This window comes from Branchiostoma floridae, chromosome 18, assembly GCF_000003815.2.
Source record: "Branchiostoma floridae strain S238N-H82 chromosome 18, Bfl_VNyyK, whole genome shotgun sequence".
NCBI lineage: Eukaryota > Metazoa > Chordata > Leptocardii > Amphioxiformes > Branchiostomatidae > Branchiostoma > Branchiostoma floridae.
The window spans coordinates 8,329,662-8,355,400 of record NC_049996.1 but is presented as its reverse complement, the minus strand read 5'-3'; the positions used below and the strand labels follow the sequence as shown (position 1 = coordinate 8,355,400).

General features: G+C 41.2%; 2 protein-coding genes across 5 annotated transcripts in view; one reads left to right on the top strand and one right to left on the bottom strand.

Annotated features, from left to right (window-relative positions):
- Positions 1-4,465, bottom strand: part of LOC118405866 — a 38,545-nt gene extending 34,080 nt beyond the window's left edge. Inside the window, exons 1-2 of one of the 3 annotated variants that reach the window (XM_035805675.1) lie at positions 4,342-4,465; positions 347-443 (exon numbers count right to left, since the gene is read on the bottom strand). In XM_035805675.1, coding sequence (XP_035661568.1) covers positions 347-435 — 89 coding nt within the window. In that variant the 5' untranslated portion in view covers positions 436-443; positions 4,342-4,465. Of the gene's footprint in view, positions 1-346; positions 444-663; positions 939-4,341 lie in introns of those variants that run through there. The other 2 variants (XM_035805676.1, XM_035805677.1) reach the window with 2 other exon arrangements.
- Positions 1-25,739, top strand: part of LOC118405867 — an 83,462-nt gene that overhangs the window by 284 nt on the left and 57,439 nt on the right. Inside the window, exons 1-6 of one of the 2 annotated variants that reach the window (XM_035805678.1) lie at positions 5,689-5,934; positions 11,505-11,598; positions 11,963-11,996; positions 12,496-12,628; positions 24,871-24,931; positions 25,405-25,511. In XM_035805678.1, coding sequence (XP_035661571.1) covers positions 12,572-12,628; positions 24,871-24,931; positions 25,405-25,511 — 225 coding nt within the window. In that variant the 5' untranslated portion in view covers positions 5,689-5,934; positions 11,505-11,598; positions 11,963-11,996; positions 12,496-12,571. Of the gene's footprint in view, positions 1-5,688; positions 5,935-11,504; positions 11,599-11,962; positions 11,997-12,495; positions 12,629-24,870; positions 24,932-25,404; positions 25,512-25,739 lie in introns of those variants that run through there. The other variant, XM_035805680.1, reaches the window with a different exon arrangement.

The following is a 25,739-nucleotide window of genomic DNA, read 5'->3' as shown; positions in this document are numbered from 1 at the left end:
GTTCTACATGTACTTTTAATTCACATCTTTAAAAAAAATCCCACAATCTCTTATCCCCACCTTATTCCTATTTTAAAATGTGTGACTTTTCACAATGTGACCATCGAAACAAAAACGCAACCTTGGCATTACCAAATATACATGCTTATATGAGAAAGGCGATAAAGCTGAAGTTTGGCAAATATGTACGAGATACAACAAATCGGATTTGTATCTTATTCGTTGGATGTTTTGCCCATGGTCTACTTTCAATGCTATCCTTCCTGTTAGTTTACTAGAAATAGCCTAAAATTCTATGATGAAGATTTCAATATTTGTCTTTAACGAAAATACTAAAATGACTTACCCTGATAATGCAGTGCTGCGTTTGACCGATAGAGAAAGTACGATGAAGAATATTGTACATCTCTTCCAAAAATGCGTGTACAGCCACATGTTTGACCCTTCAGCAAGACGAAAAAATTAGGCTGTTATCCAACATTCTAGCAATTATTTTTGTCTTGACAGAAGGTTATGCTAATGATAACAAAGCAATATTTTATACATTAACCTATTTTGCACAAGAGAACCTGTCGAATCTAGTGGTATAGACAAAATCAGTTTGTGGTATTAAGTCTCCAATATATGCTGTTTTTAAAGAAATATATGCGAATAATTTCTTACGTAAGACGCCAGATCTAGAAGATTCTACGGCGAAGAAAAAGAAGGAAAGAAAAAAAGGAAGAAAGAAATGGAAGAATGAAAAAAGGAAGGAATGAAGCAATTCAAGTTCCAAGTAAACTTTTTTTTTCGTTTCAAGCCCGTGTTTTAGCTTAGATATTATTACTATTGCCAGATGTTTTGCTAATCGAAGTAGGCGCCATCAAGAGCCCCGAAGCAACAGGTAGGAGACAGACAGGTCCGGTAGGTTGTATAACACACGGGGTCACCTTTAACCTCTGACATTTTGCATAAAGATATCCGAAAAATGGTATGAGAATGTGAATGTGTCAAGAAAAATGAATTATGCGTCAGGCTATGTTGAGTTGAGTATATGGATAACATATGCACGCGCATCAATGTTTGGTTGTTTCCAGTTATTCATACATAAATCGTACAAAGTAGCTGCAAAATGAGGAAATATATGCCGTGCACTGCAGTATCGGCAAAAGGATACTAATGTCGTCGTAGAGTGCCAAAGTAAATTCCAAAGTTAAGGAAGAAGATGTGAAAGAACCAAAATGAAGAATCTATTGTTTTGTATAGCATACTCTTTGTGTTTAGTCATTCGTTCAACCTTCCTGACCACTTAAGCTGTTCACATTTCTTTCCGCTTGCTGTAAAGAATTTGCTACTCTCTGTTCGATAGATAAATTCAACCACATCCTGGGAGGCGATAACCCTTACTGTGTACAAGTAGGTAAATATATCCACGAATGCTTTAACAGTAGAACCAATAGTGTAATTGACATGCTAGACCCAATATGTTGACTTATTCATAGCTATACATATCCATATATGTCTGTTTAGTTGTACTGTAAGTAGTGTAGACTACATGTAGACCTTACGAAAGTTGCTGTACTTTTCTCGTGTCAATAAAGATTTCTTTCTATGAAAGCAATTTTGTTTGGACAAAATTTTTTGTAGTTTTTTGGTTCGCACAGGATGTCATCCATAATGAAATCAACATGTCCCATGGTTAAATAGAATCATAAAATGGAGTCAGGTAAACGCGTAAGTTCTATCGGGTTCCACAATGGAAGAATGTTAATGTTTAGGTACTTCGTTTTTATCTGTTGCCATGAACATGTTGAAAAGTAATTAATTCATAAGTAATTTGTAGTATGTTTGCTTCTTTATGTCAAACAAACGAAGCCACAGCAGCTTACATGTTTACTCATCATCTGACCTGAAAACAGACTTTAGCTTACTGATGTGCGACCTACGAGAAGAGTAGACATTTGACCTAGCTCGTGTCCTGTTGTCGCTACTTACAGTCTTTAAAGACAAGGAATGTAGTCTACATGCGCTAAATAGCAATTACTCAAGCAACTGGATATGATTTTGGAAACATATCCAGTTGCTTGATTAATTGCTATTTTCCGCAATGCCTGGATGCCTAAACTTATCGATGCAATTGACTACACGTCTATCAAAATCCGATTTGAAGTCCAGCTTACTGACTTGTGCACCACAACGGAAGATAAAGAATGTTTGAACAAATCTGTTTCGTGTGAGCGCTGTCAGTTGTCACTTGCAAGTTGAAAATAAAGTACAGTAGCCTCTCAAAACTCGATTGAAGATAAGTGATTACAATGATCGACCGAATTTGAAAACATTACTACACATGCGGCAGGATTGTTGGAGCAAATGATTTCAAGTTTTGTTCTGATAAACCATAGGTTAATTTTGTAACTTTTTTGACATACCCAGGGCAACCTGCTCCCCTCCTAAAAATGTAAAAAGATGAATTTCATTTTGTCATGACCTGTCCTACTTACAATTAAGAGCAAGGGTGGCGCTGTTTCAGGATATTAGAACAATGAGTTAAAACCTTTATTTCACATTTTTGGCCCAAAGGGCTAGGTACAGGCCATGACAAAGACAAAACATACAGTAGAGATATCGTAGACATAGGCTAAGAGTTTTTTTTTTATCAAGCTTCTTATAGAATCTAAACAGGTGCAGTTAGAGCAAAGTTAGACAAACATTGACAGAGTTGTAAAGGTGAATTTAGAATAGACAGTAACAAGACCGGGGCATCCACAGGCCTTTCCCCCCTTACATCACCTTTGTAATCGTCGGAATTACGGTGATATGTAATTATGATTTGAGAAACAGCAGAAACTTGAGACCTATTAGATTTTCGACTGACCGCTTTGGAAAGTCCTTTACTCCTTATTCCATCACTGCTTGGAACAACTTGGACTTAACTCTTCGTACACTCGATTTCTCGAAATTTCGAGAACATCTTTTTAAAACGATACGCCCTCCCAAATTCAGCCATTTTAGCTTCGGGTCTCGACACTCTTGCATTCTCATTTCACGACTTCGTATGGGCACCTGCAGCTTGAATTATAGTCTTTTCACGCGGGGTCTTGTGTCAAGCCCAGCCTGCAGCTGCGGGTGTCCATACGAAACGATTTCACACTACCTTTTGCACTGCCCTACCTATAATTACCAGCGCTCAGTTCTCATGGGCAAACTCTCTGGGTTACTTGTACATATACTTGATTTCCACAGTCTTGCAAATAATGCCAAAGAAATGTTGATCTTACAAGGTAGTTCTTTCTGCTCCTTCAATGTCAATTGCAGAATTATAGAAGCAACACATATGTACATTGCAACAACAAACCGTTTTTAGATTCAAGTATAATTCTTTGTTTTAGTTTTCTACTCCAGTAAGGGAGATCGACTCACGCTCACTGTTCATACATATGTAATTATCTATTTATTATTGTCCTGTATAATTTATTATTTTCAATTCTTGTATAAGTGGCGGCGTTAATATAAGTTGAATGTAACTTGAGTCCGCCGTCACTTTGTCCTCGTCCGTTTATTTGTATTTTTACACGTATTTCAATAAAGAAAAAAGAAAAAAAAATCGTCGGAATCCTCAGGGAACTTCTAATTGTGAATACCAAAATCTTTGGAAAAAAATCACAATCAATCATTACAAACTAAAAGGAAACAGTGATCAATCGGGATGTGCCTTGATGATACTAGTATCTCGTTGTGTAATGAAATAAACTGTAACGTTAACGTTACACAAGTTTTATGGCACTGTCTCTGGGAACATTTTGAATACAAAAAATCTTTGAAAAACGCGATCATTACAATCTAAAAAGAAACAATTAATGCATGACCAATCGGGATGCGCCTTGATCTCTCGTTGTGACATCCAATCCAATCCAATACGTATACCCCCAGATGACCCCGCGAGGGGCAAAGTAGGGGGGTTGGGTGGGGGAATGGGGAGCTGTGGCTCCCGGGTTACATGAGGTAATAACTGTAATGGTACTGTCTCTTTTCGGCATTTTCGGCATAACAGGGGACAACGCTAGTCAAATGACGTCGTTATAATGCCAACATGCACCTACTTGTTGTCGTATGCCTTTACCAACTCCAGACTAGCCATGGGCATGATACAGTTTCAAACGTAACTAAAGTACAGTCTTACCAAAATATGAAAACATTCGTGATAGTCGTCAAAGACATAGTGCATGTTACAATATATTTGTATCAAGCGGGTCTGGCACAGGTAAATATCGTTAATGTTTGCCCTGAAGTTATGAAACGTATGAAACAAAAACGTAACCCGCTTCGACCAGTACATACGAAAAAACAAACGAAAGGGAATACCTTTTCGGTCTCACCTTGTAGGGTGACTTGATCACCAACCAAACCTAGCTGCTGACCAACTGGCGGCCGGCGTACTGGTCAGGAGAATGGATCTCAACCTTTGTCTTGTCTTGCGGGACCTGTTTATAGGGCTTATTCAGTCACGTGATCCACCCTCCGGACGCCATGGCAACGAGCGAAGTCGGCCATTTTGGGGTCCACTTTGAGCGCGGCTCACAGCGGCTCGCTATGCAACTCTCCGTAAAAATTGAAAATATTTCTTATGCAACGCACAATTTCCCTTCAAAACGTTTAGGTTCATAATCAGGATGTGCTATCTTGTGGTGGGATGTTGGTCTAGCACTGGTAAAGCCTACACACATCGGGTAACAGTTAAGTTTGTTTCGCGTTTCTCGTGTAACAAACAAGCAAAGCCGGGACGGGAACGAAGTCAATTACTAGTGCTACGACTCGGAAACAAATGTGGGTTTCTGCCATCAGTAGAGCTCATCTTACTGGTAGAATTTTCAGAACGAATGTGTGTAGTACAAATTTTGTATCTGAACAAGACAGTAAACGATGGGTCAGATAACTTTTAACGACGGTGGACTGGGTACCTACTCCGGCACAACGTAATACACATGTACATGGACCGTCGCTACACTCCACTAAAGCAGGAAGGACAAAATAGAGCCGCACAAACAGCGAAGCCAAGAAATGATCGGAAGAACATATTCCCAGGTTCTGTGAGGAATTTCTATGACACAAAAGTACAACATTTAACGTTAATAATGGCTATCACAGTGTCTGTGAACAACAACGTCACAGCTCACCCACAAAATTCACTATCAACTGATACTCCACTGTCACTGTTGCCGTGCTCAGGCGGGGACCCGGAGTGGGTCAAACTTTCCCTCACTGATAATGGGAAAATGGGTAATTTCCACCCGATTTATGTAGTGAAAATAAGATTTAAGGTTGTAGACTCTTTGTATAGTCAAACATCGTGCAACCCACTTCACTTTCTTCGGACACTTGGAGACCCACGCTGTACATCGCTGTACTGTAGCGCATGGACCCCAAGATGGCGGCGCACGGGACCAAGGGGTGATGACGTCACGTGAATAAGCCCTATAAGAGAGAAACACCAGCTGCGGAAGGTACCGTCCTATTGTTTTGAGAAACAGCACGACTAGAAATTAGCTTTACTTGTTCGTTCTATGATAACAACGCTCCTAAAACTCACTACATCTATAATTGTCTTCTATGGCTGACCTCGTTTTGAGAGACATTCAACTGTATCGTCATTTGCATATGTCGTAACAGGTGCCCCGCATAAAGAGGAAAAACTTGTATTTCTTGATTTGTCTTGAAGCATGCATATGCGCATTGCGGAACTCTTGAGAACAGCATAAGACTATGGCGGTTGCAGATCTTTAGGAAGACCGCAGACGAGAAAAATGGAAGTCAATTTTCGATTGTTGGCTTCCCGTCTTGTTGCTTGCGGTTGGCTGTTCTGGATTAGTTGATTTCAAGCCGGGGTACCAGTACCAGTACAAGTACGGCGCGTCCACAACACTCAAGCATGCAGGCGTCGTCCTGACGTCCGCGAAGGTAGGCCCACTTAGACAACACATCGTCTGTCGCGCAATCATCTATGATGGCTCGCATTCTGTATCAACATTGGACACCTGTTAGAGTTAACTTCGATAACACGGCTCCATAAGCTAAACAGTGATAAGACCGGTAAATTTGACAATCGTAGATTTAAAACTGCCTTCTCAAAGTTGTTGGCTCTGAAAATTTGCTTTTCGCTTGATTGAGTGGGTGGAAATGGAAACAGCTCGAAAAATGCAAGCCTACTTCCCGTATATATTCAATGTATGTATGGCTTCAACTTGACTTGAATGTGTGTCAATCTTTAGCGACAGTTTGTTCAAGTTAGAATCGAATTGTTGAAACTAGATGCCACCAGACGTAAGATTACAAAACCAAACGCAGAAAGGTAGGATGCTTGGTTTCGGCCGATCCAATGTCCTTTAACGCAGCGTAACAGTTGTAATGTAACTTCTTTTACTTTATAAATTGCAGAGTATTACATACCATTTGAAGTCTTAACTATTACTATTGGCAATGACAATTACAATGATCTTTATTGCATACCCATACCCAATTGCAACATGGGCTAAATGCATTGAGTTATATAACAAACGTAAAAGCGTAGAGGTTAGATTATATGCCAAGTAATCTACAGCGCCTGTCACCTATTCTTAAAAGGTGTGGGCAAATTTACGTAACTATTTGATACATGATATATGCGAACATTTCGTCCTTCGTTGAAGATGCACATTTATGGTCTAGTTGAAGGTTGCTTGCGACTTGCAAGAGACTTGCGTGCACGTGCGCATATCTGTTGCATGCGCGTATTTGTAACAATGGTAGCCTATGATGCATGTATCATAGTACCATGCTATGATTGTATGTGCACATGTTGCTTATGTGAGCGGGTCGCAATAACAAAGTACCGAAATTTCCTTCGATCTGATGTCTTGTTTTTTTTCTCATGATAAGCATTGTGAAGCTTGCCTATTGTGATTTAAAATGTTGTTCCATGTGTGATGATCGTGCTTTTGTGAGACAAACACCACGGCTGATTTCGTGGGCGGGTCTCAAAAATGTGCCGAGATTTTTCGTCCCAATGTCAAACACTGTGATGACAGCATACAGGGAGATTTTGTATTTTTTTGTTTTTGTGACCCACAAATATAAGCTGCAGTGGTGCTCAATTCGTGAATGTATGGCCGTAACGACTGGAGGCGGTTTATTACGTATTATATTGTAGAGGACGACAAATAAATTTTCTACTGATATATATTACAACATGAAAGTTATTAAGTTTTTACGAAGATGGGGTAAAGTTAGATTTCCGATATTTTTATTTTATTCAAAGGCTCCGTGTTTGTTACGATTTTTGCCATAGTACATGTATTTTGATCAGACAAATGTTCACAAGGGATCTTTTTTTAAAGTATTCATTTGTCTGTTGGCCAATTTGATGGATAAAATGTTGAAGTACCCAAGGTCCATCAAGGAGATTGCTACATTTTACGTCGGCCTAAGAAAGTCCAGAAAGAGTTGTCCAAAGCCCATGTCACACAAATCCACGGCGTCGTCGTTGGTGTAGTGGGAATGTCTGATCATTCATTAATAGGGATACCGATAGGAATCGTTAAGCGGTTGGGGATTGCTGGTTAGGAAGTCCGCAGTGTTGAGATTCTCAACATGAACCCGAATACTGCGAACTTGAGATGATGAGCTTTGTATTTCATTTCATTGGAGAGCAATGTCATGTTTCTCGTCAATGGGAAATGATATATCATCAGAAGCAGCTTTAGTAACGCAACGAAACGTACAAAGACTTTCCAATGGTCATGATCATGACGAGCACCATAGCTGATATCTGGCATGGGTCCACTCTCAATGGTTTCTGCTGTTTAATTACGTTTTTTCTGGCCTTCTGTTTTGTACCGGTTTATTGATGTCTCGCGGCTGCGCTAAAAACTTGCTTGGAGAGTATGTCACATCCCCCTAAAAATGCAGAGATTTTGCTGCAAATGTCAGACACTGTTGACATTGAATGGATTTCGTCACTTCTGTTTTGCGACACACTTGTATAATCAACCCTGGCGCTAAGATTGATGAGTGTACGTTCGAACATAGGAAGGAAGTTATATTAAAATTAACTCCTCTATCGTAGTTAGGAGAAACCGCAATGGATAAGCTTTCTACCGATATATGACATAATGGCCTAGATAAAGTAGCAACGGAGAAATATGCTGTAAAGTTAAATTTCCAAACCTTTTTTTGATAAGTCTATATAGTGTTACCTTTGTGTTTATAGTCCTCTTAGCGCTGTGATGAGCTCAATGAGTTAGGCACATTCCAAAATGTGTTCCATTGTCATCTTTCACAAAAGTGACCATCTAGTTTTATAGATAATCATCGATTTCCAATTTGTCTTATTTTATTTCTTGGTTTGGTTGTTCAGCACACACAGCCAGGGCTTCCACACTAGCCTGTGGCAGTTACAAAAGGCTAGCCCTGCTGACAAAAACAGAGAAATGGGATTTGAAAAGGACAGGATACTCATCAATTAGATATTTGATACTTAGTTTGTTGATGGATAGATTGTTTATGTACCCAAGCCCCATCAAATAGCAAGCAGACTGCTACGTTTTACGAAGGCCTAAGAAATCAAGAAATACTTGTGTAAGTTTGAACCACTGTCACACAAAGCCGACCATGGCTTCCCAACCATCCCCAAGCTTTCCCCAGTCCATGGTTTTGAGTCAATCGTGTGAAATTGCCCAAGACCCATAAAATGATCGCCAGACTGCAACGTCTCAATACCCTAGGCCTGTCACATTATCCACGATCGTCGGACATATCGATGGAAGGTCGGCCATATTTAAGATCGACAAAGGGTTGCGCATATTTTTCACCTGAAACCCGCCCCTGTCATACTTTGCACTTTGTACAATTGTTGTGCTATAAAGTTATTATCATAAGCGAGGCTCGGGCGATTGCGACAGAATCGTCGTCTGATCGATTCTCTGGCAATGTGACAGGGGTATAAGCATTTCTAAAACTTTTAAGAGCGATTCGTTCACCCACTGAAATGGCTCAAAGTGACCATCGCCGGACGATTGAACTAAAACGGGTCGCGAGATGGCATGGCCCAAGGAGTTTATTGCTTTACTATGTGCCTTTTCGAGGTGTAGGGCAATCAGAATACAAAATTGTATATAAGCATAAAACTAACCGTGTTTCATAAAGCTTCGTTTTCTCAAATGAGTTAAAATCAGTTGCATGAAAAACAGATGGTTTGTGGTTTATGACGTCAGACATTTATGGTCCCGAGGCGTGCGACGTCAGTGCATTTGTCGCTCCCGACTAGTTATGATGCGACATATCTGGTCCCCACGGCTTTTGACGTCAGACAGGAATTGCCCCAGAGCTATGGCTTGAGCGCGCCCGAATAAACAAGTATTTATCATCATCATAGCTCGTCCTCTATCGAGCTATCTGGTAAACAAGATTAATTGCAACAAAGCTTCCAGAGCTACATTTGCAGACTCTCACACGAAATGATTTCATATTCCTGTCTTTGATATAAAGTTTCAAACAGATGGTTAACTGACAGTTTCTTACATGAGGGTCTGCATAGGGGGTCCCGACAACGATTTACGCGGAATTCAGAAGAACCCCCTACGTATTACGCTAAATCAAGGAAGGCAATTGCACTAAACTGTATTGGTCGCCTCGCTGCGAATTACGTCTTTAATTAAGATGGTTTTCCCTACGAGTTATGGGAAATAAAAATAGGCTACCTACGCCTTACGTAAAAGAGCATGCAGACCCTCTTAAATTGTGAAAAACCCGCCAGAAAGCATCTCTAGCTATAGGATGGGCTGGCTTCATTTCTGTTTGTTTGTGCGGTGACCAACCCAACATTTTGAAAAGCTGAATGCAACAAAATACCAACCACCTCTGTCAGTGACAAGCTGCAAACTACTAACACAAGCCACTTCTTTTAACGTATATACAAAAAGTTTCATTTGATGGACTTAAAAGCCGCGCGCGTAACTAGTTTTGTAACATATTTTGTAACATCTTTCATAACATCTTGAGTAACGAGTTACCACTGGTCACTGAACTGCGCTGCCTCGCGCAGCCATATGCCTTCTTGGAAGGGCTGGCGCCTAGGCTGGAGCTCCTATAGAACAAAGGGACTAGCGTGTGATCCTTGACATGGGGATAATTTTGATTGACAGAAAAGTGGCTGCTGTAATTATGGAAACATCTAGTTAGTCCTCAAACTAGGTCAACAAACCATGGTGACTCGCAGGATAGCGTGACCACGTACATTTTGTACTTTTACGGAAAGGTTAGTGCCTCGAGCGCCAGACAAAACAAAAGCATTTTTTTTACAGTGACTACAGGAATGACATAGAACAAAGAGGTGATTACATTGCTAGAGGTATGATTTTCTGCATGACAAGACACATAACGTCAGAGTATTGTTTAGCAGGGGTAGCCTTCGGGTATGGTTTGGGCACGGATGAGCAGATACGATTAATTGCTCTGGAGTGTGACGAAAATCTTTCCTGCATTTTTGTTGCATCATCGGCCCTCCTCGCAAGGAGGCGCTGGTGTCTGGATGACGCTGCGTTGCAGAATCATAACAACTATTCAACAAGTGTGACCTTATTAGAATGGTATTTTTAATACACTCAACAGTTCAAAAGTGACATTTTCATGCAGTGGATTACATTAGACCATGTTAAAAGTTATACATGTAATTTACATGAACGAAAATATAGCTGTTTGATAATTTCAAAGCATTGCAAACTCAAACTCAAGGAACCTTGCTGCTTCTGATCAGTTTGCTTGCATGTACTGTGATAATGTATGTTGAATGTCAACTCGTGGGTATCTCGTTAAAACTGTGGCACACATTAGCGTTGTTGCTGTGTCTGAATGATTTGTTAGAGTGCTCATCGAATTTCATTGATAAAAACGAAATCTTTTTAAGCTTTGTATCTTTTGTTATCTTTTTAGTCATACTTGATTGTATTGCACAATATTCCCATTGTAAAGTCATTCCCAAAATTCCCATTATAACACAGATTCACTTTAGAACACATAGACAACATGCTGCAGCTTCATTGAGATATCCGCCCGCTTCAGATTCCTCCTTGTATGATGGAATAACGGAGGCCCTCCACAATACTCCTAGCCCAGCTCCACTATAATACTACTTTTGAAATTTAGTGTGTTTATTTATTTTCTTAGTTAAAATTAATGAAAATTCAAAGATTTCTGTGCCAAGTGGCATTACTTTTCCAGTCAGCATTGTCTGCAAAAACTTATGAATGGGCGTTGATCAAAACAATAGTCATTTTGCCACTTCACAACAAAGGAATCACTATGATATATCATTAGTAGTATTTGACACCCTCTGTTGTTGCAAAATGAACCCATTTTCATGAAAGTGCAGCACGCTGGTTCGGCCCAGTTATTTTTGCCAGCCCCTCCACTATACTAAAAAAATTCTGGGAGAACCCTGTGCTTTGTGTATTTGACATACAAACACAACTCTGACTTTTTTTTTCTCAAAACAGGTCCACGTCAATGTGCTGGGAGGAGACAAGTGGAACCGACATTGCCAGTTGGACGTCAAAAACTTCCTCCACACCCTTAAAGATAACCCTAAAAGTAAGTGCCATGATGTCATTTGCATTATGAAAAATTGTTCCTATATTCTCAAAACGTAATCATAATGTAGTTGAAAAAAAAACAACATCTTGAGATGTTTTAGAAAATTTTTTCAAAGCGTCTTGAGAGTTTTTAAAAATATTTTAAGTACGGCCAAAAAGCACTTACTCAATCACCTGTCTCACCGTCATTGGTGTATCTTAAGGTCGTTGACTATCACAAGGTTTTAAAAAAGCATATTAAGATATTGCATCTTAAGATTTCGCATCTTAAGATTTTGCATCTCAAGATTAGATGCTCAATATAAGCCTAACACCATTTTTGTGAGAGATGACTTATATTTTGTTTCCTTTCACATGACCAGCAAATCATAAAGACCAAGAGGACCTCTCAAAATGGTAGGTGGTTATCTTAAGTTTGAAACTGTCATTTGCTAAGTTTGCAGCCTAATTCCATGCAACAAATGAGTCCTGCTTTTACAACAAAAGTCTTGAGACTTTCATATAATTATAGAACTTTGATATTTACTTGTCCAGTAAGCTGTTCAAATGCATACAGGTATTATTGCTCTCAATGTAGATATACGATGTAAAGAGTTAACCAATTGCAACGACAACCTGTATGTACGCATAATGACAACCACAGACAACATTGTACAACTCTGTGAGTTCGTATACACATGTTTTAAGAAAGGGGAAGAGGCATGTAAACGTTAGATATAGTGATAGCATAGTTGCAGTTGTATTGTTTATTCAATATTATTATACTACATGTAATAGTAAGTTAGTCTTTTGTATCCCATCATGGGATTTGTTGCCTTTAGCCCACATGGGCAGGAACATGCAAATAAAGATCATCATCATTAATCTTTATTTTGTTTGGTCATAACAATCCTAGGTTCAGCTTTAACGTCTCAAACAGTGGTGAGATCCTTGAGGTGCAGTATCCAGAGGATGAGAAGTCGTCTGCTCTTATGCAGAAGAAGGCACTTCTGGGGGCATTCTCCTCACGACTGCACGCTTCCTACCAGGTAAATATGTCCAGCTGAAGTTCAACTTTCCGTGGCTATTCTACAAGCAGAAAATCATGTCCTTTTCCTTAGATGCTGTAAGGAGGCTGATCGAAAAAGATGGCATATAAGGAAAATGTCATGATTTTCCCCACCAGCCTCAGGTTGGAGAGTATCTTTGGCAAGGTCATTTAAGAAAAAATGTTATCTGGCAAAGTGTACTCTGTTCATCTTTAATTGTCGCATAATTTTGTCTATGGTTTGCTTGATGCCATCCTAGATTCTCTGAAAAGTGTACCTGGAACAATGTTTTTTGGCGACGCCTCAGGGGCGAGCCTAATGTTTATAGTGTGCGACCGTTTGACAGGAATTCTAGGAATTCCGCAGGCATGCGAGGAATTTTTCTACGGGTATTTTTTTTCTACGGGTATTTTCTACGGGTATTCCCTAGGGAATTTGTTTTTGTGTGTGACTTTAGTCTGCTTTGGGTATGGCGTATAATAAGATGACGTGACCGATGCTATAAACCAGGATTTCATGTTTTAATACTCGTTTCACCATCAAGTATACAGCACATTACATTTTTTAACAAAATACCCGATATTATGTATCGTTAGGGTAGAATTGTGGGTCAGTTATATTTTTTGCTTGACCATTCGGCGTAATGATGTCGTGTATGTATGAGGATTGTTTTGTTTCGTTTGAAGGTTTTTATTTCATATCTTTCTGTTATTTCATTTTGTATGGTTGTGTGACGCTTGAATCCCTTTTTTTCTTATTGCTGTGATGTTCATTTGGTTACCAAACCATCGCGACAAAGGGGTGTACTTGTCAGTCGATTCTTCCTGTAACCTGGGGGTTGTCATGCCGGCGTTCACCTGTAGGGACAGATTGTGAGAAAGGATTGATATGAAGTATTTTTGCAATAGTGATACTAACTTAGCAACTTTTGTATGTCTGGATCGGTAAAGTGTTGTTTTCTGTTAGTTACAGGCCGTCGGTAGTGATGTAAGGCATCAAAGTAATTCAGATATAATTTATAGCAAAAGTCATACATATTGAATTACAGCGCTTATATTGTCATGTCAAGTCAAAGTCCTTCCCGCTCCATGGTGCATAGGGCGGCGCCCATGTTCTTGGAGTAACCCTGGGCCAAACAAATGCAATTACTACAGTAGGGGGCCAGGACACTGGCTGTGGTGTGTGTTCAAATTACATACTCTTTCCCGAATGCTGAGTGCTAAGCTGAGAAATTAGCACGACCATTTAACACGTCATACTATATTGGCCGGGGATCGAACTTACGACGTACCGAATGCATGGCGAAGACTTTTCCCACTCGTCTCATTGCACCGGCGATAACGCTTGTGCAGCCAGACAACAATACTCGTGATGCTAACGTGCTGTTACTTTGACCGATGAGGTCTATTTCTCTTATAACCAAAGGGCACAAAAGTGCATTATCATTTACCTTTTGGTGTAGCCCGAGTTTTGAATCATTAAAGAAGTTTCAGAAATAAAATGTACCACCGTGAATAAGAAATAATGACACAAAATATTCTTTCTCGGCTTGGCTTCGCATGATCGAAGGCACATCACAATATCAATATACATGTCGGCTTAAAAGCCACAAGCGACGGCTATCGGGTCTAAAATGCAGTACACTGTTACGTCGGGTTGCGTAAACCAGTATACAGAATATTTCGTCCATCATACAAGTAAAACGGCTGCATTTGCAAGAGATATCCAACTTCTACGTGTGGAAGGGTGGTAAAGGTGATTGGAAAAGCATCCTGTATACAACGGCTATATCATCACCAGCCTGTAATAAGACAGAATGAAATAAGTCACATGTACGCTCACCGCTATTAAACTGCTTGGAGGACAATGGGTGATCAGATTACCGGTACCGTTTTGGCTACAGTCAGAGTGATAAGACGGCGGGCGATCGGAGGACGGATGGGAGTATGGCAGTTCCGGCAATCGTCGGTTAATTGACGACTCGTGCTCAGCAGTATTACTATAGAACTGTGGATACGTGCTTGACTGTACTAGTCCACAGACGATAAAGGGTGAGTGAAACGCAGAGAAAAAGATGATTGAGAACGGGGACCCCGGTAACAAATCGTATCTTTTACTTTAAGACCACGGGAAACAGATGAATATGACCACGAGAAACAGAAGCGTTTGTTGTTCGGCGGCGGCAAGGTGGCGAATGGAATTCCACAGGAGGGCCTCATGGAGCGCTGATATCTTCGGCCGATCAAAAACAAAAGGGTTGTGCCTGGTTGTGCCGTAAACAACATGTGGTATGAGTAACAAACTGCCAAGAAGTTTCCACGTTGAAAGATATTCTCTAAACAAAATAAAAAAACTCTGGCGAAACACGGTCACAGATGAAGACTAATTCCTACACAACAATACGCTGTAAAAATGCCAAAACTATAATGCCGTTAATATGGGACTCATATTTTATCTTGCCGAAACGTGATGTTGGCGGACTTTTTGAAGACCAAGGTCTCGGGCGGTTTGGGGTAAGATTTGGGCCCACGAGATTAAGGTTGGCAGTGTTACTCAACCCAAGCACACAGTCCCAAAATCCACCTGGTACGATTCACATCGTAACGCTCTCGGTTTATTTAGCTCTAGTCACTCTTAACAACTTGTGACGTATCTATTATACACACAATACATGCTATCATTAGCAAGGTACTCTCACCGAAATTGAGTCGCTTGTGCATCTTCACTGTCCAGTTGAAGCGCCGCGTCTAACTCGGCCGACCTTGTCCGCCGAGCCATCTCCGCCTGACTAGATAGTCAGTGATCGATCTTTAGTGGGAAGCAAACTGACGCTATTCTGAGGGCTGCCATTGGTTGGAAAATGTACTTGTGCAGTTCCTATTTGTCAATGTTTACAGACTGACGTCAGCACGGTGACCAATCCCAAGACGATGTCCAGACGACGGCCAGGGACCGCCCGTTTTGTTTGTTTTAACTATCCAAGCGGGGACGATATAGTCACAGCTTTCAAAACGGGGATTGAAATGTAACCAAATAGGATCTATTTTACGATGGGTATATTGCAACCTAACAACGCTAAAAGCAATAGCAGCGAATCAGAACATTATAACCCGGAACTTTTTCATGCCTACCTTAAAAATTAGTACTAAGTTTTAACGGCTACAATGTTTCCTGTTTATTGGCGAAGCGTAAAACAATAGATATATCTTGTACCGTCTTCTCTGAGGTGCGCTTATCGGGTAGTTTAGTTGATATTTTTGATCATGCATCATATACTGGGCGATGTTAAATTCAGTATCTCCGGTAACAGTCCTGGTTATATTGACCTCTTATTTTCTTTTTCCAAAATGTGACTAGACATTGCATCTCCGAGGTTTATACTACTCTAATTAGATACAAAATAAAGGACTTTGCCCCATCATCTTGTATGCAGATACACACCAACATGTGTTGCATCAATCACACACGAATCGTAATCCACAATGTATGGCGTACATGAGTTATTACCTCGTAAGCTACCATTTGTTAAGCTGGCTCTATCTCACTCTTTAAATACAAGGGAAGAATCACACTTAAATACACAGACGTATGTCACTTGATGACAATGTTAACCACTTTAGAAGAACAAACACTCAAAGCTATACCTGAGTCCGATTAAATTGTGTTAATAAGCAATTGTACATACAGACATTTTCTCATAGACTGTCTATAGATAATGGTAAGTTAAGATTCTTTATGAAACTAAAGAAGGGATACTCAATAGAAACTTATTTAACATCACTAGATAATATCGAGGTCAGATCGGCAATATGCAAACTAGCTACCCGTGGGCGAAAGAACCTGTAATCATTGTATTGCAAAACCGGTGGAAGACGAGATACATTTTATTTCTAACTGCTTCTCTAATGACCAGGAATGAAAGGAGTAATATGAAGAGGTTTGCAAAACACACAAAAACTTCCAAACGCTTACCGACATCCCTGTATGGCACATCCGCTAGCCTGTTACTCACAGGATCGGCATGGGAACCAGTGAACAACTAGAGGGGCGAGTCAGAACAGAAATAAACAACATCCCGACTCCCGGGATTCGAACCCGCGCCGAACCCGGGCAGCCGGATCACAAATCACACGTGCTAACCACAACAACAAAAGCTCAAGAGCTGTTGGCGTGGTCAGTTTGGCAGCGCTAGAACCCACTGTTACAATAGCAATGTTCGTTCTTCCCACCACGCCGTGCTAAGAAAGAATGACCGCTTGAGGAATAAAATGTGTCCCGCATGTGCCAGTGTCCGGCAGTCCGGACCGCCTGGAAGGCCTGGCTCTAAACAAAAGGCAGTTCAACAGACCGTTTCTGATTAGCACAACGCTTGTTGCGGGTGTGACGAAAAGCCAGCACCACATAGCACAGATGACACAGACTTGTCATTTCCATGGTGGTCCGGTGACAATAAATCATGCGGTCTGCTTTTAATACAAGGAATTCCTGCTTTTACAGGAGTTTACATCAACACAGCTTGTCGTTCAAATTCATTCCTTTCAAAACATTGTTTCTGTCGTAACTATCCAAACGGGGGCGATTCAGACGCAACCAACTATCAAAACGGGAGATTGAGATGTACCTATCAAAAAGGGGGTACTTTACGATTGCTACATTGCAACCTAAAACGCTAAAAACAACAATAGCGAATCAAAACATTTAAACCCTTTTATGCCTACCTTAAAAACTAGTGCTAAGTTTTAACGGCTACAATGTTTCCTGTTAATTGACGAAGCGTATTTAAATAATGAATTCTTGGACCGTCTTTCTTGTGGTGTGCTTCAACAGTCGGCCGTATGATTTTCGCCCGTACTGATATTATCTAATCTTTTAACAATAATAAGCGACACTGTTCCCTTTCAGCTTGTCATTGATCCGGATCCGGGATGTATCAGTACATATGGGAATATGGTGTCGCGATCCATATTTTCTAAGGCATCGGCGAAATGAACTTGCGATGTATAAACGATAAATAACTCGCAACTCGCCCTGATAATCCGTCTCAAAATAGGCATCTTATCCACTGTCTAGTGATTAATCGAATAGTTTAGTTGATTTTTGTTTATCATGCATCAAATACTGAGTCATTTCAAATTAAAAACTTCCGTTAACAGTCCTGGTTTTACTGACCCCCAATTTACTTGTTCCCACATGTGTCTAAATGGGGATTGCTACTCTGAGGTATATACTGCTCTGATTAGATACAAAATAAAACACGTTTGTATCCACTCCGCCACATTTATCTTCTATTAAAACACATACCAACATGTCTTGTAACAACCACACACGAATGTATTGACATTTTAACAGAGAGAACTAGGGTATCCATGTTACACGCTGCAACTATAGCGGGAAAGAAATGCATTGTGCATAGGTAGAATGATCTAACAAAACCTCATGATTTGAGCCAAACATGGCAGAAACGATTTAAGGTTCACGATTCACTCTGGCACTCCGTTCTCAACTTGAATGTTTAACGTGTGTCGGTGGGGAAGGGGGTTGGTACAATTTGGCAAAGAAAAGGCACGGGACATGACACTACATGAGCACGGTTTGGAGATTTTTAAAGCCGAAACCATGGAGGCAAAAAATCTGGTTGTGGTTCAAAGATGCCAGAGATCAGGGGAGGATGTTTGGCAAAATCTGCTGCAATTAGCTGTCACAGAAAATGTGTTACGACCAGGGCTGGGGCCAGGGGTAGCCTGACTAAAATCAAGCCCCTAGCGGCCGGCCCTACAATTGCCGCCACCCTATGGGGAGGGGGTCATTAAGCCCAGCCGGCGAGAGAGCTTGTGTAAACACAGGCTAGGGCCAGGGGGTACGTATGAAATGTCAGAGTGGCCTTGACTGCACTGTAGGTGTACGGAACGAAGAGTAGAACAGATGGCAAAAATTATCGTGGTGATTCTCAGAATCCGGCGATGTGACAAATTTAGTCACTGTGTCAGATAGATAGTATGTCGACCAAACACCTAGAAAACCACGACAACGGAACTTTTATGCATGTTTCACGAAAATTCAAGACTTCACATCTAAACTTTTACGCTAACCAAGGAGCTTTTATCACTGATAAAAGCTCCTTGCGCTAACAGAGATGGGGTTTTGTGTGCGTGAAAAGTTGCGCATGAAAATCTGCGGGTGACAACATGCACATTCTCTTATTTCCCGGGGATTTGAAACGTTTTTGTACTTTTACATTTAAGATATTTAAACAGAACGCTCAAAACCTTTTGACACCATTAGTGTTGATAATTAGCAGGGATTTTAACCCATGTCCTATCCGGTATTAAACTTCCCTGGGTGGTGTCCCTGCAGACGTGTTACACGTTCGCGTGTACAAGAACGGGATCCCGTCTGTATTTCCCAGTTGCCGTTATGTCAGAAGAAAACTAATTCACATCCAGTATTCTAAATCCACATAGTATGGTGTCCCTAGGGGTAGGGGTGTACTAAGTAACGAATAAATTGACTAAGTTGGAGACGTCCACCATTCAACTGACTGGTCTCCCTAGGCGTAGGGATGTACCAACCAACGAATAAATTGACTAAGTTGGAGACGCCCACCTTTCTCATGCAAATAAAAGCAATTAAAGAATTAACAAAAATGGAAACAGTAAATCAACCTATGTTACTGAACATCTTTATTCATAACATAAACAAAGTAAATTCTAACGGTCATGAAAGAAAGTCAGAAAACGAACAAGACAATAATAAAAAGATTCTTGTAACAAGAAAATGTACAAACAGCGCTACATCAAAGACATGAAAAATATAACCTCCTTGGTTACATCAAGCTAGGGAACAAGTTCCAAAATAGTAAAGAAAAACTTTAAAAAGTAGAGATGCTACATAAAATCATGAGCGTTAAATTGATAAAAACGAGGCAAACGTGAGGCATACAATCAATACTTCCATAAACGAGAAACATACTAAAATTGCAGAAGATAATGCATGATGTGGTCTACCAGGAAGGGGTCGAACTGGGAACAGGACAGCTCGTCAGAACGGTTGCACCAGCTGGGTGAATGAAATAGGGGAGGGGGCAGCGACATTGGCCGGTCTGTCTGGCAGGAACTGGTCAGTATCAAAACTACAGAACAGTTCGGCAGAGATGCCAATAGGCTGCAGCAAAACGTCCGCCAGCTCAAGCTGGAACTCAGACGTGTCGGGCTGTGTACGGAACTCGTCCTAACATACTGTGAAAACGGCTGAACATACTCGAGAAATTGGCCTTCCAGACATGCCACGTCCTACCAAGGAGGTTGAAAGAGGGGAAGGAGTCGGCTCATAATTTGTCCCTTTTGAACCATCTTCGACTCACTTTTGAAAAAAACAACATTAACATTAAGGTGCAAATTGGTCTTGATTTACATACACCCAACCGACTATCGGCATTGTTTTTATTGTTCACTCTAATTGACAAGCAAGTATACAAAAGTAACGGTCTCCGCACTGGTGTTCCAGTGCTGAATCAATGGGTCGAATCGGCCTCAGCACTGGTTTTCCAGTGCTGAACAAACGTCAGCGCTGGTTTTCCAGTGCTGAACGGCCTTGTTCCAGTGCTCATGCTCCCTCAGCACTGGAATTCCAGTGCTGAACCCAATGCGAGCACTGGATTTCCAGTGCTTAACTTTTCCGGTGCTGGACTTCTAATAGGGCCGGCCTCGGTCCCTGCCGCTGCCATGAGGTCATGACTGGCTCATTATGCGGCTTTTATGGGGAGTCAAACATGGCTTACAAAGGACAGCCGCCGGCACGCCGGAACAATAGGACACAGCAGGGTTTAACATCGCAAAACAAAGGCCGCGGCAAGGTGCTAATTTTGGGCCGACTCCTTTCATTTGAGGTCAGGTTGAGAACTGGGATCAAACTGACATACACCCAAAAAACAATGGCATTGTGGTGCAAAAAAGTGTTGTAAAACCTGACATGAATTTCACACAACCCTCATGAGCAAAAGGTGTGAGGCGCCATCACCAGGGTCATGAATGGGAAATAGGAGAAGAATATAGCCTGTCTGTCCGCTAGCTAGGAAAACTGCATGTTTCTAAATGACTAAAAAAAGTGTATTTTTGCTTCGGAAAGATGGCCATGTTCTAAGTCAGTTAGATCCTGGGAGTAACCTGACTGTGTGGATTTGGTACTGCTCCGCCACCCTTGGAGTTTGTTGGGGTCCCCACATTGTCAGGCCATTCCCATGATCTAACTACTAGTATTACTTGGGCGGCTACAGTGAGAACTTCCTTTGGTATGCAATCGCTCGACACATCACATATCGCTATCAAAGGAAAAGGCCGGTGTCATAACGTTGAGAGATCTTTTGTCGGCCTAACAGCAGAAGCCATTTGTTTTGCATATAGATTAATCGCCTTCGAGAGAACTGTTATACGACATGGTGTGAATGAATACCTCCCGCGAGGCATTCTACCACCCTCTTGTAAGGCCACATTTGTAAGGTTTTATCCTTGATTGTATAAATAGGTAACGGGGGAATTTTGATATCGCAGCGTTGACCAAACACCCAACGAAAGCAGTAATGATTACAGACTTCAACCCCCGTACACGCCCGACAACACGTAGAAACTAAGTTTTCTATGCTGATCATGAGTCTCCGTAAGGTGAAGATCTTATTATGCCTCCAGGTGTGGTTGTACCTATTATTTTAGACGTCATTTTCATGTCTAACAAATGAGTGCTCACATTCATCACAGAAAGTTGAGAATGAACAAACAAGGCATAGCCACAAGTGGGAAGTACCAGAACATATCACGAGACAGATACATGATACAAACGTCCGGTGAGAGACAATAGAGGCACGCTTGCGAATGTGGTGAAATTTCACCAAATTGCACTACTAGTGTTTTGGTTTTTCGTCTGCTGTCATTGTATATGACCCCGGCGGTGGAAAGACTCTCCTGTCCCGAAGTTACTAGTAGCCTGGCCAATCCACGGTAGACTGGATTCCAGGTTATTTTTGTACCCGCTCGATCTTCATGGATTGCAGCGCCGTGATCTTTACTGTTACTTTGCTGCACCTTAAGGTGTTTGATACAAACTTCCCCAAGTGCACAGTAAACATGAACACACTCATCATGCGTTGTCGACTTACAGTATCTTTGGTTTGGAATGTGGTAGTCACCCTTTGAGTCGGTGTGACAAATGGGCCTGTCATGCTCACGACTCTCTACACATACACGACTTATTAGCCCCATGCAGGACTGAGTCCGGCATGTTATGACAAATTTTCCCCTTTTAACGTTTATTTCTATGTAAGTTGTAGAACCATTCGGTGCAAGCCGGGCTAAGAAAGCTACGAGAGGTGTGCCTCGATCACAACATTCATGTATGATCGACTTAAAGATGAGTCGCGCCCTGGACCACCTGATCAAGACAGGCGCGCAGGCGAAACCCAACAAAAAACATACTGTATTGTCCAAACATTACGTAGTATAGCTTAAAGATACCGTGTTGCACCTTAGGGTGTTTGATACAAAATGTCCAAGGTATAGTACAGTAAACATGAATACACTCTTCATGTCGTGTAGACTCAAACATCAAGATGTTCTTGAGATACATAGCAGGACTGGTCTAACCATTTTAAAGCTAAGGGTACAAACCGACGTACGTGCAACTGCGAGTGCGTGGTGTCTACGTGCCACAACTGGTGCTGGTCAACGGGCTGCTAACTTCAGCTCGGTCTTGCAGATGGGGCATTGTGGACGGTTATAATTGTTTAACTTAATTCAAGGTGAAATATGGTCAATGAGATCAGCCGTGTTGTATTTTATAAGGTCAAAGGTCACATAACAGCGTTTAACGGTTCATTTCTTATGGAATCCTATACTGGTCTTCCCATAACTGTTGTTAGGCATAATTTGGAAAGATGTAAATGTTTTGAAGAAATATTAGACAAGTAAGAGAGGACGTCCTAGTCACAACGAGGTTTGATTAGAGGATGTAGTGCCCCACCGTTATACACATGGTTTAGCGTTTCTGTGTTTGTTTAGATCAGAATAAAATATGCGTTACTGATAAGTGATAACCAAAGGCATCCATGAGGGAGGGCCTCGAGGAAATAAGTACCACATAATCGCCCCCCCCCCCCTTGACGGAGATGTAAACAAACCGCCACTGATCACTAGAACAGAACCACTCACACTCACAGAACAGAGCAGAACCATCGCGACGATAATCACGCTTACCCAAAAGGATGACATGTCTCTTCCTCCTCCTGACATAACCTTAAACTAAGATGCCCCATCTCATGTTCTCCCTGGAGCGCCCAGCTTCCGATAAGGGCCCGGCCACCCACGTCACCAAGCGGCAAGCGGGGAGGTGGCACCCCGTGGCCGGCATGGGCCCGACGAACACGTGTCCCGGCATAGGAAGTAAACCCTTCAGTTTGACGTAAACCCGACCTCACTATCCTTCTGGGCCCCCAAAACGTTCATCGCTAGGTCGCTGCACGAAAACGTGGACGTATGAAAAAAAAAGCTAGAAAAATTCTTGGGACAAGGGCCCGGAAGTCCTTTTTTGGATAAAGAATAAAGTTCGGGATAAGAAATCCTTTAGAGGGCAGACGTAAACAGGACTCTCGTCTAGATCACAAACCACCAGGGCACACATCGAACAGGTCGTCATGTACACTGAGTAGCACGGAACAAAACTAAGTCGGCATGAAGAGTGGCTTCTGTATCATGATCATGCCCTACTTCCACGGGGAGTATTTCAAAATAGGAAAATCCCGACGAAGGAGTGTCCGTTTGCGTTTTAATCACAGTTAGCACGTTTCAAGATCCATACCCTGGGAGCCAGACAGGACCGGGTAGCTAGCGAGTTTAGTTCGGGGAACCAAGCCAGTCAGCCCGCCGATCTCACATTAGCGCTCCGGGGGAGTTTAACCCGAAGGAGTTATCGCTACCCTTTTGGGGGAAAGGGCAGGTGGACCTTACAAAGTTCCAGCCTTAAAGTTCTGCTGTTATTTTGAAAAATAGCTCATTACACCCTTGAGCCATATCTAGTCCCTGATTCGCTACTACAATAGCCTGCTGACCAACTGTGGTGTGTTGTAGCTGGCTACCTGGGGTGGTTATCAATCCTAGGTTCTCCTCTCTCTGACCAAGGGCATTGGAGAGCCATTCTACAGTCATCCTGCCAGACCCCTGCACGATAGATATTGAGATCGGGCTACGGTGTGGTAACCAGGCTCGATCCCGTCTGTCTCCCAGGGAAAAAGATCCACGAAACGCACATAACTTTGACCCGTATTTCAACTGAACCGAGAAGTTTTTACCCGCAAGTACCAACCTACCGTAACTTTCTATCTCCCTGTATGCCACAGAAGGTCGTTTAGCTCTTGATCTTCGAGCAGATGTTATAGAATGGCTTATTCATATACCTACATCAACATTGCAGCATTGGCCAGATGCCTTGATTCCTTGGAACCGCTGCCATAAACACTTATCTGGCCAGGCGCAGATTATTGCAAAATATCAATGTAACATGTAGCATGTTTGACATAATCTTATTAATTTTAGTTTAATTGTATTGATATTTCTTCATGATAATACTTAACTTGTGTATCAACAACATCATACTACACAGTACATTAAGCCAACGTATCGCGACACTACGACACTAGCACATACAGCCCGGAACATCATCATGACTTACCAAGCATACAATTCCTCAATCATCTCTATCAACATACAATACAATACGTTACAAAAAAGTCAAACAATATTACCGTCGCCATGGCAATGCTTTTTCATTGCCACACTTTTTCTACTTGCTCCAACGATACAAGCATGATTCCAAATCATTTGCAAACTAAGCCATAGACTGTTATATAATACAATGTACTAAGTCTTGGTTTCTTTTGTTTAATACTTAGCCAGTCTCTCATGCAACCATATTTTAGACCAAGTATTACCGCATATGTTGTTAAACATTTGTTTGTAAGTCATAATGTAAGAATTTGAAGGATGCTGTAATAATGTTCTGCCATAGCAATGCAAGGCTACATCGTTTTTTTAATTGAAAGTCTTTCAAATATTTCGTTTGGCCTGATGTATGGGCAAACCTTTTTCTTGTTCAAGTATGATAACATTAGGTGCTTATTATTTATACTAAACACAAGTCATGTAATTGATCTTGTCCCAAGTCTGCACAAAGTGTACATTCACTTTTTGCCTTGTGTGTAGGATCTCAACCATGGGGGAAACCGTCAATGGCGCTACGTTGTCAATGAGACAGGGCATGAAGGTATACTAAAGTCTTGTACTTGTTAACAAGCTACTTTTCACCATTCACACATGTGCATTTGTAAGTCATATGGATGTACAGTATATGAAATTGTTATCCCTTTAATCAAAAACTGAATCACAAAACCATCATTTCATGAGAAACCAAATTCACACAATATCAATTCACTAGCTTGTATTTCATTTAATGTTACATCTTTTTTCAAACTTGTAAAAAATTTTTGCAAGCTGTACTAAGGCAAAGTATGTGCAATAGCTAAAAGATCATCATTTACTAGACTGGTAAAACAGAGTGAAATTATGTTTTCCAAAAAGTCATGCAGATCTTAGTATGAAAGGTTTGATTTGACCCTCAGTTGGATTTCTAACCACTACAGTATTGGTTTCAACCGTGTATTCATAGTCTGTTTGATCTATATTTGTCTCGTTTTGTACTTCAATTGAAAGGTAAATTCTGTCTCTCTTTGTCTGTAGGTGTCCACGAAGCGGAGTATGAAGGGAAGAATAATGGTGACACGCTCGTCTTCAAGCGACAGAAGTTCTCGCACATTGTCCCCAATGCTGAGACTGCACACCAAAAGGTTTTTATTTAAAAATCACCGCAGCTTTCTTTGTGTGTTGTTGTCACGTAGCAACCTTGCTGACATTTCTATCTACCCCCCAAGGAACGTAATTATTGCAATCAGTGATCTTATTAAATGCATTCCATTGGAGTCACACATCTTTGTGAGGCATAGGTCAGGAATGATAATGGGGGGATTGTGTTACCATTATACAATAGTGAGTCAGTTTGAAATGAAAGTTTTTCA